The following is a 15,666-nucleotide window of genomic DNA, read 5'->3' as shown; positions in this document are numbered from 1 at the left end:
TCACGTCAGCTGATTCATCAACAGCGGAGCGATTTTCTCGCGCAGAATGAGTGTTATCTTTTCGTGCTGCCTTCGGAATGCCGAACGTCCATCCAACCTCACCGTAAGGATGTAGAAGAGGGAAATGCATCGCATCATATAATTGGTGTGTCTCGTACACTCGAATGAGGCCACCAGTACTGCGACTCTGCAAAATAATATCGCGAGGCTTTCCAGCGTTGTTTGAAATAAATATATCACCAATCTCATCGGCTGTTGGGCGGTTGTACCGACGCTGATCCAAACCTGGCAAACGTGCGTGAATATGCAACTGCACATCTTCTTGTTGTGTCATCCTTTCGTAAGCATGTTGGAAAAGGCGTGCCAGTTCGTTGTGCTGATCTAATATCTGCTGAAGTGTCGCTACAATCAATCGATCCATTTTGTTGCTTCTTGCCACACGTGCTTCGATTACTCCGTTTCGTTGCTCTTCAGCGGAAGAATCGTGAAAGTAGAGCTGTGCGTACTGTGGCGCTCGTCCTGGAAGTTTGCCAAGCATACCAATCCGATGGCAAAGGGCGCCTTGTACACGATACGTATACACACCTCGACCATCAGCGACTGTTCGATCCTGGCGCACTTGATCATGTGCTCGCAACGATGCACCCATTGAAGTGAATGCAAAGGCGTTGTTATACGTTCGGATGTTTTGCATGAATCGTGAGTTTGTAAACAATTCGCATAATTCACGGGGAGGCTCGGCAAATGGTGGTAGAATCACTTGGCCTCCGTTGCAGCAGAGAGTGCCAGTCTCACCAAACCACTTCTCCGCCGCACAGTATGGACATGGTTCACGGACTCCCAGATAATGACGTTGAGGTTGGATGTAGGCATCATGATATCCCAGGCCTTGCCTTAGAGTTCTTGTGCCATGTCGTCGGATTAGTCGTTGTCGTCGAATTGTTTCCCACCGTTGTCTTAATGGAATCTGGATATCAATAATGCTGGTTTCCATGGAAACAGGCCTACTGGACCGATTAGTCTGTCGCACGGAAGGCACTGAATTTGGGACCGATAAATTAGCAGCTCGTCGACGACGATAGTAGGTGGCTTGATATTTGCGTTTCAATCGTGTCGTCCATTCTGCAGGAGTTTCTTCTTCCGGGGTGGCGTACCGTGCCATCCACGCAATTGTAGATGACATCTTAACAGTGGATGCGGTCGCTTCTAAATCAATCCCTGTTTGAGTGAGATGGACTGTATTCGTTACAGGTACATTATTTTCGGTGGTATCGATGTTAACTGGTCTTGTTTGAGGTTGTTCCGAACCGTTTATACCGCTGGTTAGATTATGAGCATGTGGCGCATCTCGATAACGGTTACATGTTCCAACAGGAGGAGTGGCATGTACCGCCATTGTTTCAGTCGGCATCGTATGGACTTTCGCGGACCGATGGCGATGTCTGTACTTAGCTTGACGTTTGCGGTTTAATCTTGCCTTTTTATCTGCTAGGGTCTCGTTAGGCGGAGTTGCATATCGAGCAAGCCATGCTGGTGTTAGTGGCTCCACTTCTAGATGCATAGGAAAATTATTATCTAGTTGTTCTTCAAAACTGCTCATTATTCTAAAATCATAAGTAATAATTGTCATTGTTGTTAAACTATTTCGGAAAATTGTACCTTTTACTCACCTATATGGGAATGAATTAGTAAATGCTTAAAGAAAATGGATTTTTTCGTTATGCCACAAATAGTTTTTTACCGATATACTGCTTCTAGTCGACAAAAAAACAAAAATTCCGCGACAACGTTGGTGACACTGAAGCTTTTGTTTTGTCAAACCGTTCACGGTTTCACGCAAAAGTATGGCTTACTTTGATCGTTATGTTGCGAAACTCGATCACTGGGTAAAAATACAAACTCAAAGCAAATACGTTTGTCCCTTTCTTTTGTTCTGCATCTAAAACGTATATTTGGAAAAAAAGCTCGCCAAAAATTTGTTACGTATTTTTTTTTTTGGGAAACCACGGAACAGCGTTCAACTATTAAATTCTGACTGTAATTTGTATCGTGCTTTCCTTACTCCTCGAAACACTCTAAACCAAGTCGGCGTCGCGTTTTCCGTAACTAAAGTGGTTGTCATTGTATGGATGTAAAGTAAGCAAAAAACATCCAAGCTACCGCTGGAAAGTAACGCTGATCAGCCTTTACTAGAATTTTATAATAGAGAAGAGATTTGCTCGCGGGCAGGAAGAACTACTTATTTTAGGATGTCCTTCCGAAACAAAGCACTAAAGGGAGAGATGGTTCATTGCGCAACATGACTGCAACATACTGCGCGTTAGGTGAGACAACCGTGCGCATTGCATTCAGCCGGATCAGCATCAACTGCAGAATGAACCACAATGAAACTATGCTTACTGTAACGTGCCCAAGAGGACTGAAAAGATTCTGACTGTATCTATCAAGAGTGATGGCGATATCTACCATGTGATGCTATCACCGTACTATGGTGTTGATTAAGAACAACCACATTATAATTAAGGACACGTCAAGTTAGAAGCAAAATCTGAAAAATGTGGGTCGTCAAGAGTAAATAAAGTAGTTTGCAAGTAAACGTGAATTTAGTTAATTGATCTGGAAAGGGTATAACAGTGTTGAATCATTCTTTTCTATAACAGTATAGATTGGAAAATTAGAACTACACATTTGAAATGGTTATATGAGGGGATATGTTCACTGTTGAAATTTGATTTTTGGCGCAACAATAACAATTGTCTTATACACAAATACCAGTTCCATTCAATACTTCAAAACCAGTTTCAGGATAATAAAATAAAATTTTGACAGCGTTTTTGAAAATGACCTTAATGAAATTTAAGACCGGGAAAATTTACATTAAAAATGTTCTAAGCATTTATTACTTATTACCTAACGTATGAAATAGTGATGCGCGTTGCGTTCCGAACCTGCCAGGTGCGATCCGTTCCAGCATGCAAGCATCCGGACCGCGATCCTTATTTTTAACCCAAGCAGGTTCAAACTGAACCTGTTGCTCTCACCGTTCTTTGCGATCCGACCTGAACCGACTGTTATCAACGATCTTATCGATCCGATCTGAACCGGCAGCTCTCAGCGTTCTCGGCGATCTGTGCTGGGCCGGTTGCTCTTTGTGCTCTTTGCGATCCGGTCTAGAACGCACGACATTCTATTCTCTTTGTATTGATGAGCCGGTTTGCCGGTTCAATTTAAACCTGTTTCTCTCAGCGTTCTTTTCGATCCAGTCTGGAACGCACGATCATTTGCTCTCTTTCATACGATGGGCCGATTTGGTACGTACAAAGGAAGCAGGTAAAATCTGAACCTGTTTCTCTCAGCGTTCTTTTCGTTCCGGTAAAGAACGGCGTTCTCTTCTCTTTTGCTTCTTTCTAGTATGGACATACGCACACATTATGTCTATGTGAGTGATAACAGCGCAAGCCGTACTCTCTCAGTCAAAGAGATAACGGTACAACACCTGAGCCGTGAAGCCAGAAAAGGATAGAGATTTGTGGGTGGGAAGCTAATCGCCAAAATTTAAAGAGACAATCCTGCACTAGCGGTAAGCGCAATGAATGAAATGTTTCTTTTCTGCCATATGGATGTTATCAATGAATTGCTATGTGTCTGGTGCTAAGCTGCTTCATTGCGCATGCATCTCCAATGAACTCGTTTGAATTTTTACTTGAGATCTTCTTTGTGCAAATATTGAGGGTGCATGACACGTTTAGCCTTCCGCAATAATTTCTTTAACGCTGTTTATCGCCCCTTGAAACAGCGCTATTCTTATGGACAATTAAAGTGCACTGCCGGGCACTTTCACACGGGTAGTTCACCGTACCGTATAATGTCAACCTTATAAAAACAACTTAACAGTGTATGTATTTTATATAAACCAATGTTATTCGATGCTATCTGCTTCTATTAAGAAATATTAATTCAATCAGTGTAGTGTAATTTAGACCATACGAAATTTAAAAAACCGGCTAAACTTATAAGCTTTTTGATTTTGCATCAAAATTACATATGCGTTGCAACAAATTTCTGATTTACTTCTTTATTTAGAAGTATAAAAAGGGAATAATCATTAATTTAAGTAAAAACAAAAACAACAAAATGCCCTAACCTTTTAATGAAAAAGGAATTGTATAGCGGGCTGCTTAAGTTAAGCGTTTATATTTTAGTAGAAGAATAGTTTTACACATTCAGTAAACTATTATTTAGCTTTGTTTTAATTGTAACTGTGTGATTACTGCACAAAAAATATAATACACAATATTCAATTAATACTTTCAAGTTAACCATATATAAAGTGAGCAACTGAAAAAAGCGTAACCATGGCAGATCATCCTGCGTTCCTCTGAACCTGCGTTCCGCGTTCCGTTCTTTTTCTCCAGATTGGCAGGTTCGTTCCGTTGCTCAATTTTCGGAACTATTCTCATCACTAGTATGAAACATAAGTCGAAAAAAAGAGTAGAACTGAAATTCGAACCATGTGCGATATCATATTTTTACAGTTCAATCTTACATTTATGGGCACAAAAACACAAAATGGATTGAAGCAGAAGTGAGCATTTCAAAAATTGTATGTTTTTAAGTACGCAATTGCATCTAAACATGTTGTACAGGGTGGCATCGTAGAAGTGATACAATTTGTTTTTGTAATAAAATTGACACCAGGATTGATTTCTCTTAGGAATCGATTGAAATAGCTTCTATTGGTACTAAACCTGCATTTCATTTAATTTATTTCAAACCTTTCACCTTTACACTTGATAACCGCCCGTAGGCGCTTTTGGAAATCGTTGCAGGCCGCACGCACAACTTCATCCAGCATTTCGTCCCATATCTTTAACAACCGTTTCTTGAATCCGTCCAAATGCAAATGTTTGAGGTCGCCCAACTTTTAAAGCATGTATCCCCATATGCAGAAGTCCAACGGGTTCAAATATGGAGACGACGCAGGCCATTCCGATGCACTGATAAAAAATAGCAAAAGCACATTGCACCACTTCTGAAAGATCGAAGCCTTATGGGCTGGAAGCAAAGCAAAAGCTGTCGTTGCCAAAAAGCTTCTTAGCGTATGGCTTCAAGTGGCCTTGAAAAACGTGTTCTAAATAGTTCTCCTTGTTGATCTTCACGCCTTTGTCGAGAAAAAATAACGAAATCTTCTCTTTGACCGAGATAGCTCTCCAAACCATCACAGCTGACGCATTTTGATGCCGTTCGACTGTTCTTTTGACGGCTGTTATATCCCGAATACATGCTCCATAAATACGATCATTCTGCTTATTCAAAGTTTCCTCCAGAGTGAACAGTTTTTCGTCCGAAAAGATGATGTTGTGGCCTGCGTGCGTCTTCAGCAACAAGCGAGATCTGATCACCCTTTCGGTAATACTTTTGCTGGTTAAGCCGTGATTTTTTTGCTTTTTAAACGCTCTGTAACCAAGGTCCTTTTTCAGAATGCTTTGCATGGAAAAGTGACTCACGTTCATTTAACGCGCCATTTTTCTTCCCGCGCGAGCTGGATTTTGCCCCACACGTTCCTTTACCGCTTTGATCACCGCTGGAGTCCGGACACTCAGTTTTTTGCCCAGTTTCTTATTTGGAACAACCGTGCCTGTCTCCTTGTATCGCTTGATGGTCCGGTAGACGAATAGTTGACTTAAATTGAGATGAGACAGTTTCTGCTTACTCTGTATGTTTGTCAATCCATGCAAATGCAAGATTTTTATTTGTTTGCGACTTGAATTCATTATAATATATGAGAACACTGAAGTGAACACTAAGTTTACGTTTTTCACGATAAATAGTAAACAAATTAAGCAGTCAAAATATGCAAATGAGTTTGACACACAGTGATAAAAAACACAATACAGGAGCACTCGAATAGGTGTATCACTTCTACGATGCCACCCTGTATATGTATTAGCGGCACCCTTTTTTTAATCCACTGCACATCAATACGTTATTCAATGAACACGTTGTTGAGGTAACTACTTAGCTATGCTTTCCATAAAATTACGCCGAAAAATAAAAAATAATAATTAAAAAATTATACATTTGTGTCAACAGAGGCATGGAACGTATCAGTTCAGAAATTTTAAAATTGTGTGACTTTGCTCAAAAGTAGCTTCATCGACAGCGCCTCATTTAACGTTTCTGCAAAGTACAGTAAGAACTGTCCAGGAAGTTACATGGTTAACACATTTGTGGTGTAACGCATAAGAACAAATAGGTGTTTGAGTTATGGTTGTTGCCACTGAACGTGTAGAGTTTGAGAATAATTCTAAATTTGAGTACATCCGGTAGATTTTACCGGGCCTTAACTAGAACAATTAAAAAACTGGAATTTGTGATTAAATATCTAATTCGACTAATTATCCGTGTTTTTCAAGTATCCAGGCGAGGTCGGCTCCCGATTAGCCCAAAAAAATGGCGCTCCACTCTATATTATAGATTTAAAACTGTTAGTCATTCAATAGCCCCGCTGCCTTGATTACCAACGGTCTTTTTGTGAATTTTGTAAGGAAAAATATATCATTGTATGTCTTTATCAAACTACAATTTGTGATGTTAAAACTGTTTGCTGAGTGCTCTAATTCTAAACTGCTAAAGCTATGGTCGAAAAAACTATGGTTGCGGGTTTTCAACGCCAGTGTAAATCGCACTTCTCACCGACTGTCAAAGTGCTGCACACAGCAAGAACAATTATGTCCTTTGTATGGGAGTTAGAAAATTGTAATTAAATTAAGTTTAGTGTAATATCTGATGTAGTAAGTCGATCTGATATGTAGTAAGTCTTAAAACCTATTCCCAAACCACCATAAGGTGTGTGCAAAATTTCGTTGATAATTATCCAGCCGTTTCGAAGGTTGCTTGCCTCAAACACCGTGACATGAGATTTATATGTATATATGTAGATGTAGATAGATAGATTGGCGTAATAGCCTACGCGATCATGCTGGCCTTTTCAGGACTTGAGTACCACGTAGCCGGATAGTCAGCCCTTGCTAACGGTAGGTGGACTAAGCGATCACCGAAGATCTCTAGTTTGTAGTATGCCGTATTTCTACAAGTGGACAGAGTATTAGCGACAATGGATCCCGGAAAGATGGTCGTCGGGGCCCCGTGGCTGAAGACCCATTTGCATCTTCACCTCTCCCTCCCCCCTATGCCAGCTACCATTTTAGGGCCTGTGACCAATGATCGTAGGAGTCCCATGGCCACCCCCCTCTCCGCTTGAAATTTAAGTAAGCCTATTGTAAAAATATTATATTTAATGCTTAACACGTTCAGTTCGATGGCAGGCCCCAGGGACTGCCAGTGAACTTTCCAGTATACCAGTTTCACTATTAGCTTGCGTTCTAGATGCCGGCGGAACGGAAAGTTGATGAAAATCAGCGCCGGGCTGAACGTGTCAATGCGAATTAGGGTTCAGCGCGTTGCACAGCAAACCCTCCGGCGTGAGCTAGCGATTCCTTGATCATTTTTACTTGGCAGCGTTTAAACTCATTGCCCTTTTTTGGTTTGATTTTTTTGAAATGCAACTTCATCGCCGCAATGTTTGTTAACGGCTTTTTTAAGCGCCACAACAGCTCGCGAGCATAGACCACACGCGAGAAAGAGATAGCGCTATGGAGGGAATGAGCACGAACGACGGCTGACAGCGATTGGCCGTCTGGCGCACTAACACATCCAAACCTTCGACAGCGCGTTCTGGCGAGGGGAAGGAGTTGGAGCCAGGGTCGGGTAGCTCGACAAGCTGCTTGACAAATTTGCCGTAGGAGGGAAAAAAGGCATAAGAAATTTCGCCGAACGCCATGATTTCTTCCGTCGTGGAAAGCGGGTAGCTAACTTACTCCAGTTGTCGATAAGCGCAGAAAAACTCTCATCTCCGCTATTTGTTTTGATTGAAACTCTCGAAATGGTCACGGTTTCTTATCGGGAACAAAAATGAATTTCCTCGTTATGCGAGATTTTAACTCAGAATTTTTACTCGGATTTTAACTTCCAAAAACTGTTATAATCATAGAAAGAAAATCAAACATGGTTATTTTGATGATGAGCATAAGATGAGATGAGATGAGCATTCAATTCCATACCACTATAGTAAAATGGTTAAGAAATCAATAAAAATTATGTTATACCCTTTCCGATGATTAAATATGTTTGGAACAAATATTTGATAAGCGATTCTTTTAAAAAAACAACTCACATTTTTGCTTCAACCTCATACAAAATTGTTAATACTCATACTCATATTATTTAGTTTTAGAACATTACTTTTTTTTGTTAACATTTGGCATTTGGCGACCAATGAAGCAATTTCTTTAAGAAAAAGATTTGTAAAAATAAACAAAAACACTTAACCAACAGGAATAAAAAACGTAAGCTCTCATCATTTTTGTATATTTTTTTGGAAAAGATCGAACCAAAAACCCCAATCTTTAGGTATACTAAAGATAGAACATTTACTTCTGCAAAACGTTTAAATATAAGATGAACTCAGATTTCAGCACAAACACGTGTTAGGATAGGATGTTTTGATAGGATGTTACAAACGATCTCAAGCTCTCCATGAGGTATCGTACCAAGACCCTTAGATGTGTTTAGATAAACTACAGGTGGGATTATGACTCTGATTTTGGTCGCCATAATGAATGAAGAATTCAATGTAGATTAGCAGGAAGGAAATAACCAAATGGTCAATTGAAAATAATTTGCTACAGTTATTTTTTTAAATTTTTGATCAAAGTTTCAACTTTTGTAATGTAACTATCATCCTAAAATGAAATGGATAGCGATCTGATTTTTGTATCATATAATAAATATAATGTTAAAATTAGGCTGTGGCTCGTACTGCTATTTTCAGTGGCATTTGGGCCCGCTGGGTCAAATGAGTTTGACATCGCTGATCCAAGCGTTCATAATATGAAACATGACCTCAAAACTGTGGAATATGAATGAAAATATCGTGATGAATATGAATAACAATCTGAGAGTAATGATTTCGAGAATTGATTTTTTTTAACAATTTAGAATGATTGCCAAAATTGCCGTATTCTTCCTCTTCTTCTATTTGGTCTCACGTCTTACGTAGACATGCGAGCCTATACACTCTTTCGAACCTTTTTTAGTACCACGCAGTAGGATCGGGACGGTACATTCTAGGCTTGACTTACGCAGTCGGATAGTCAATCCTTGTTAGGGATGAACGGTCCATTCTAGACTTGGCTTACGGGCATGTTGTTAAGTCGAGTACGAGTTGACGACTATACCACGGAACCGCCGAACATGCCATAAGTGTCCGTAATTCGAAGCAATGCAGTAGTTTATAAATATTACATATTCAAAGTGTGGGCTTGTGAAGAAATATATCTAAAGACACCTCGTGATTCGTAACCCCTTTTGCGTGAAGGCATAGGTTATAATATGAAATATGAGCTCGTTACTATCCAGAATATACAAATAAATATTGATTAAATTTCATGATTTTGTACAATGTTTTGAAAAATCATGCGACTTTCAATGTTCATCAATGTTTAATTGTTTCAGTTCTAATTAGTCTGTAGTTAAGGAAAACTCTAGGAGAGACATTTATGTTGACTCTAGCCAATTGTGCTGGCGATTCTATCTCACCGACAATAAGATTGGACATAAACGTATATTGGGCAATATCACATCTCTTAGCAAGTGTGTCCAGACCAAACAACAAACAACGAGTGCGGTACGATGTACGAGGGATTACATTACGCCACGGAGTGAAGTGCAAGACAATACGTGTAACTATCGTTAGGACAGCTTCAATCCTATTGGACCATACACTAGAGAACGGACACCAAACTATAGGACTAAACTCGAGGATGGAACAAACGTAGGACTTATACAGATCTCTCTCAGCTCGCTCGGTCATTGAGCTCTCTCGTTTGTCGCCGAATAAATCCTAGCGTTTTGTTAGCTTTGTCTAAAATTTCACAGTAATGTTGTCGGAAATCTAGTTTACAATCCAGGGTGACTCCTAAATCCCTGACCGTATTGCACCGCGGTAGTTGTGTCCCTGATATGCTATAGATATAAATATATATATGCAATGCGGTAATTTATAAAAAGTGCATATTGAATGTGATGTGGTATTGTGCGGAAAACACTTCTGCAGTCTAGCATAAAAAGCATTACTTATATCTTTAAGCCATAACCTGCTACCTGGGGGCCTGCTACCAAACCGAGCCTAGGACCGTGGTGAGGCTTGATCCTCCACTGAGGATAACATTATTTTTGGAGCTATTCAAGCTACCCTAAGGGGATAATTTACCGATTCGTAATGAGTCAAAGCCATGACTGAAGCACAATACCTCAAAACATGAATATCACCTGGGACAGCGTATTTTAAGCCCATGAATGTGACACATTTCTAGCGTAAAAGCATATGAAATATCGATAAACTGATACGCAGTCATTAACGTAGTGCTATAGACCTAGGTATCAATAAGAGCCAGGCCAAAAGTATCAAATGAAGACAAAATACAATAGTGGAAATGGATTTCAACCCTGGTATTTATATGGTCTTTTTTTGTATATAAATATAATTTAATCATTACAATTGTATAAGTAAAGCAATATGAGATACATTGCTACATATGGACAACAAATGGCGAATTGCAAACCATATTTAAATACGTTTTTAATAACGTTTTGATTGGCCTCGGTTTTTGCTCCGCCTTTTTTTCATTACTGAACTTCCTAAGCCGTCCCTGAAAGGGCATGGTAAAATAAGGTTCCTCGTACCCCGTCGCAAATTTTCGTTCTATTCTCTTCCATCTAACAAAAGCAATCCTTACCCAAATCAAAAGTGAATGAAAATATATGCGCGTGTCACTACGCGACGAAAATATAATATAATGTCTTTTTCATTTTCCTTGTTTGGAAATACATTACTCATAATTGTTTTCTTTGCATCGAAGTTAACATAACAATACAAGCGCAAGCGCTTGCATGCATTTCTATTACGACTGTGGTGGAAGCGCGCACACTCGGGTGGTGTGAAAAGTAAATTGAATGGTACATGCTCTTGGGAAAATTATTGCAATACAAATATATTACAAACGTAAATCTACATGTATAACCATATTTAGTTGAAAAACTTTGTTATACTGATGATTTTTTTATCCATTATGTATAAAACTGTTTTGTAATGTAACAAAACTCGTGTAATCCAAATGAACATAAGAGATAGCATTAATAACGCTAATATAGGTTATAAACAGCAACATTGATGTTGTTCAAAATTAAAACATGTTTTCATTTACAAATAATGAATAAAAATGTTCCGTTTTAAAGCATCTTTCAAGTACCTTTCTAATCTACGATGGCCGAAAAATCTCATGAAAATGAGACAACATACTCAGTTATGAAAAAAGGGGAAGTTTCCTGCTGGAAAATAACTAACAGGTAACATGAACACAATTATATACTTCCCGAACGATAAAACGAAAGGGACAAAATCGGATGTGTTGGTGAATAACGTGTTGGTCGAACAAGATGCACTTTTATTCGCATTCTGATTTGAATTCAAAAATATGAGAGGAATGAGAGGTAAAGTGAGAAAGCGAAATATAGAAAAAGTTGTATTTATCAGATAGAAAGGGATCGCACGGGATGGCACTTAGTGTTGAGAAGACCGAGGAGATGTTTATTACTAACAAAACGAACCAGTCTTGTTGGAGACACTGTCTAGATTAGTTGAAATAAAATAAGGTGTTTGTGAATCTATTTGTAAGGTGCTTTATTCGTGAAATCTGGTTGCTTGAAAAATAAAAACACAAAAAGTATATAAAGTTTTGCGTACAACTATCGATGGCGGGTCCATTCTTGTCTCCGATGCCTGGAGATTTGCTTACGGAATATATGTTTGGTCGGCGTCGTCAACGGCGAAATCGCACTACGTTTACCCCGCAACAGCTTCAAGAACTTGAACAGTTGTTTAAAAAAACTCATTATCCAGATGTCTTCTTGAGAGAAGAAGTTGCACTACGGATTAATTTGAGTGAAGCACGTGTCCAGGTTATAATTAATTAATCAACTTTTTGCAAGTTTTTTTTATTCAGAAGGAACGGTCCGAAAAAGTCGTATTACTTATATTTTTGCAAGTTAATGGTGAACAAATTATTGTAGTCGTATCTATTAAAATTAGTAAACAAAGATCAATAGAACATTTCTTAACTATTTCTGTGGGACAATTTATGTGTGTTTTACGTGCAACAGACTGTTTTGATGTTATTTTATGTTCTAAAAGCTGTGTACAGTCGCTTGATTTTGACTTTTTCTTTTTATATTAACTCTAATACATAAAAAATATGATCAAAAATGAAATGCAAAATGAGAAATAAAGATAAACAAAAAAGTAATGGAAGCTTTTTATGTTTGAGGAGTTATTAGGTCGTACTGGTTTGATTTAAAAAAAACTTATAACTTAATAATAACTATAAAATAAATAAAGTCAACACAGAGGCAGGAACAGTCTAGGTATAGACGTCAAATCATACGACCTAACAAAATACCGGTGAAGGATTCTAATCTCATATGGATCGTGCTATGTGATCACTAATCGACCACTTATAAGTGTTGGAAAAGGTATGATTAGGTAGGCATAGACAAACTATTACTGTTGTTAATGATGATGAATAAATTAACAACTAAATACGAAAAAATTGTACATATACGATATAAATACATGTTATCGAACTCAAACGAAAATGATGCGTATTGCGTTATAACGAGAGTTAAGTTTCATTACTTTAGCGAAAAAATTAAATAATAGGAATGCTTGTAATCATAATAATTTGCTTGATATTTCGAAACAAAACAGTTATCCAGTTGCATTCTCGACTATTTATTAAATTAAAAAAAAATCCGTGTTTGACAAACTTTTAAAAATGCCGTTTGATCAAAGCATATGACGTTCAATTAAAGGAGCTTTCAAATATGATGATAATAATATAAGTATACAATTATTAGATATATTTAAGAGGTATAGTCTGGCAATCATACAATATCGGGTGGATTAATATCTAACAATAACGTCCTTCCGCAGAAAGGACTGACTATCCAATTATTTTCTAATTTAGAGTATTAAATTTGGACACTATATTAATGACCGGCAGCCCACCTAGGATGCCCATAAACCACTTATAAATCATGTGTTTTAAATTATGCTGGATGAATTTGTTAATGGCTATGAAAGATTGCTTTCGTTTTTTAGGTGTGGTTTCAGAATCGGAGGGCCAAATGGAGGAAACAAGCAAGACTTCAATTATTGCAAGATGCATGGAGAATGCGTTGTTTAAGTATGGGTAACGCAGAAATAATAATAGGTAAATAATATTTTAGAAAATTTTAGATTATCATGACGAAGTGATGAAAAAAAGGAATAAATAAAAAACTTTTCGTATCTTTCGAATTAACAATCACGCCAAATTGACACACACACACACACACACACACACACACACACACACACACACACACACACACACACACACACACACACACACACACACACACACACACACACACACACACACACACACACACATGTTTTGTTGTAACTTCAATGAGTTCTTAATTTAATAATTGCATTTAACTATATCTCATTTCGTTATTAGCGTCTGATTCGCGAACTGCTTCAAACAACAATACTAACAACAACAAAGATGAGATCAAAAAAGGAATATTTGAAACGAAGAATAAACACAATTCAGAACGTGTTCATGAACAGTCTAGTGACATTGATTCACAATCAGTTTGTCAAAATACGGTATATAGCAGCAGCCTAAGAATTGATAACGCAACTATAATGAATCATAAAGCTGCTAGCACCTACAAGGAAAATGGGAAGGACCACCTAAATGAAAGCAATTTGACAGTCTTTTCTAAGCAATGTTTGGAGCAAGTTTCTTTCGAACACCATCGCTATTTTCACCCAGAGAGTAAACTGTACCAGCAAACTATCACTGAAGATCCTGAAACCCTCTCAACAGTACAACTATCTTCACAACCATCGAGAATAAGTGTGAGATATGCAAATTCTAGCGACTCATCCAATGATTCTGAAGAAATAGATCTAACCAGCAGTAAGGGATGCATCGATTACTCAAATTCCAATAAAAATTGAAACGCATAATATATGATTAACCCTTGTTATATTTTTGCCCTTCTTTATGCCATTGAGTATTGAAAACCGTAAAATCCAGGTTACTAGTTTGTCATCAAAGAGAATTTTCTAATCACTGCTATTTACCATTAAATGTTTAAAGTGAGTTAGGATTTAATTTGGTCAAGAGAATAAGTTTAGTGTTGCAATGGCGTATTAAACGGTAAATGTACTAAGCGACCGCAAGTTAGTCCCGTCGATTTTGAAGCACCGTATATGGTACTTCCTGCTTATATGATAGAAGGTTAAGAAGCCTCGTTGAATGCCTCAGGGCTCGTTAGTAGGCCTGGGCTAATCGGTTCATGAACTTGAACATTTTGTTTTCTTTGGCACAACAACCGTTGTCGGTCACAAGGCCTGCCTTTTACCCACTGGTGAAGTAAGCTTGGCTTTCTTTGACTTATTGTTACCATAGCAGGATAGTCAGTCCTACGTATGGAGGCACGGTCTATTCGGGGCTAGAACCCTTGAGGGATTGTTGTTAAAGTCGTAGGAGTGGTACAGTCATCAACCACCAGACCGGCCCAACATACTTGAACATACTAGTTCTTATATTTAGATGAACTGAACGCGAATCGCAGTTATTTCGCGAGTAGCTGATAATATGGTATAAACACTGTAGTGATGGGAATAATTCCAAAAATTGAGGAACGGATCGAACCTGTCAATCTGGGGAACAAGAACAGAGCTCGGAACTCAGAGGGGAATAGTTCAATCACTTAGGGGAATGTTGCAAATCGGTAGGGGAATGTTGCAAGCAAGCTGTGAAAGTGGGAGTGTTGCAATCGATTACGGGAATTTTACAAGCGTACTTTGGAACTGTCATCAACTGTGGGTGCCACTGTAAATACCTCAAAATATTTTCGTCAATCTTACTAACTTATCATGTTTAATTATGGCTCTGCAGCAGGATTTATTTAGTTTATCGTGTCTACTAGTGATGTGCTGTATGAAGCGCACCCACGACTCCGATCTGACTCCGACTATTGTTAGTTCGATTCCGACTCCGGCAAAATGGAACCACTAGATCCGCCCGGAGTCGGAGTCGTTCGGAGTCGTCCGGAGTTGTCTGGAGTCGTCTGGAGTCGAACGACTCCGAACGACTCCGAACGACTCCGGACGACTCCGGACGACTCCGACTCCGAACGACTCCGACGACTCCGACGACTCCGAACGACTCCGAACGACTCCGAACGACTCCGACGACTCCGAACGACTCCGAACGACTCCGAACGACTCCGAACGACTCCGAACGACTCCGAACGACTCCGAACGACTCCGGACGACTCCGACTCCGAACGACTCCGGACGACTCCGGACGACTCCGAACGACTCCGGATATTGCAGCGCGGACCTACCTTCCGGAGTCGATTCCGAATTTATCGGAGTCGGATCGGAGTCGACACCGGATTTTTGCCAATTATACCAATCACTAG

The 15,666-nt window shown here is 39.0% G+C and overlaps 1 protein-coding gene across 1 annotated transcript; it reads left to right on the top strand.

Annotated features, from left to right (window-relative positions):
• The first annotated feature begins 11,682 nt into the window (after window positions 1–11,682).
• LOC3292406 (homeobox protein SMOX-3) lies at window positions 11,683–14,211 on the top strand. Its single transcript, XM_558008.5, has 3 exons — window positions 11,683–12,081; window positions 13,280–13,391; window positions 13,683–14,211. The coding sequence occupies exons 1-3, from the start codon at window positions 11,875–11,877 to the stop codon at window positions 14,189–14,191; spliced, it is 828 nt and encodes a 275-aa protein (XP_558008.5). The 5' UTR covers window positions 11,683–11,874; the 3' UTR covers window positions 14,192–14,211.
• The last annotated feature ends 1,455 nt before the right edge of the window (window positions 14,212–15,666 follow it).

This window comes from Anopheles gambiae, chromosome 2, assembly GCF_943734735.2.
Source record: "Anopheles gambiae chromosome 2, idAnoGambNW_F1_1, whole genome shotgun sequence".
Taxonomy (NCBI): Eukaryota; Metazoa; Arthropoda; class Insecta; order Diptera; family Culicidae; genus Anopheles; species Anopheles gambiae.
Note: the sequence above shows the minus strand (reverse complement) of the source record. Positions and strands in the feature narration are given on the sequence as shown.

Excerpts from the sequence above, each read along its gene's own strand:
- LOC3292406 (XM_558008.5), top strand. The coding sequence starts at position 11,875 with ATGGCGGGTCCATTCTTGTCTCCGATGCCTGGAGATTTGCTTACGGAA. Across the intron at positions 12,082-13,279 it reads TGAGTGAAGCACGTGTCCAG|GTGTGGTTTCAGAATCGGAG; the intron begins GTTATAATTAAT and ends TTCGTTTTTTAG. Across the intron at positions 13,392-13,682 it reads TAACGCAGAAATAATAATAG|CGTCTGATTCGCGAACTGCT; the intron begins GTAAATAATATT and ends TTTCGTTATTAG.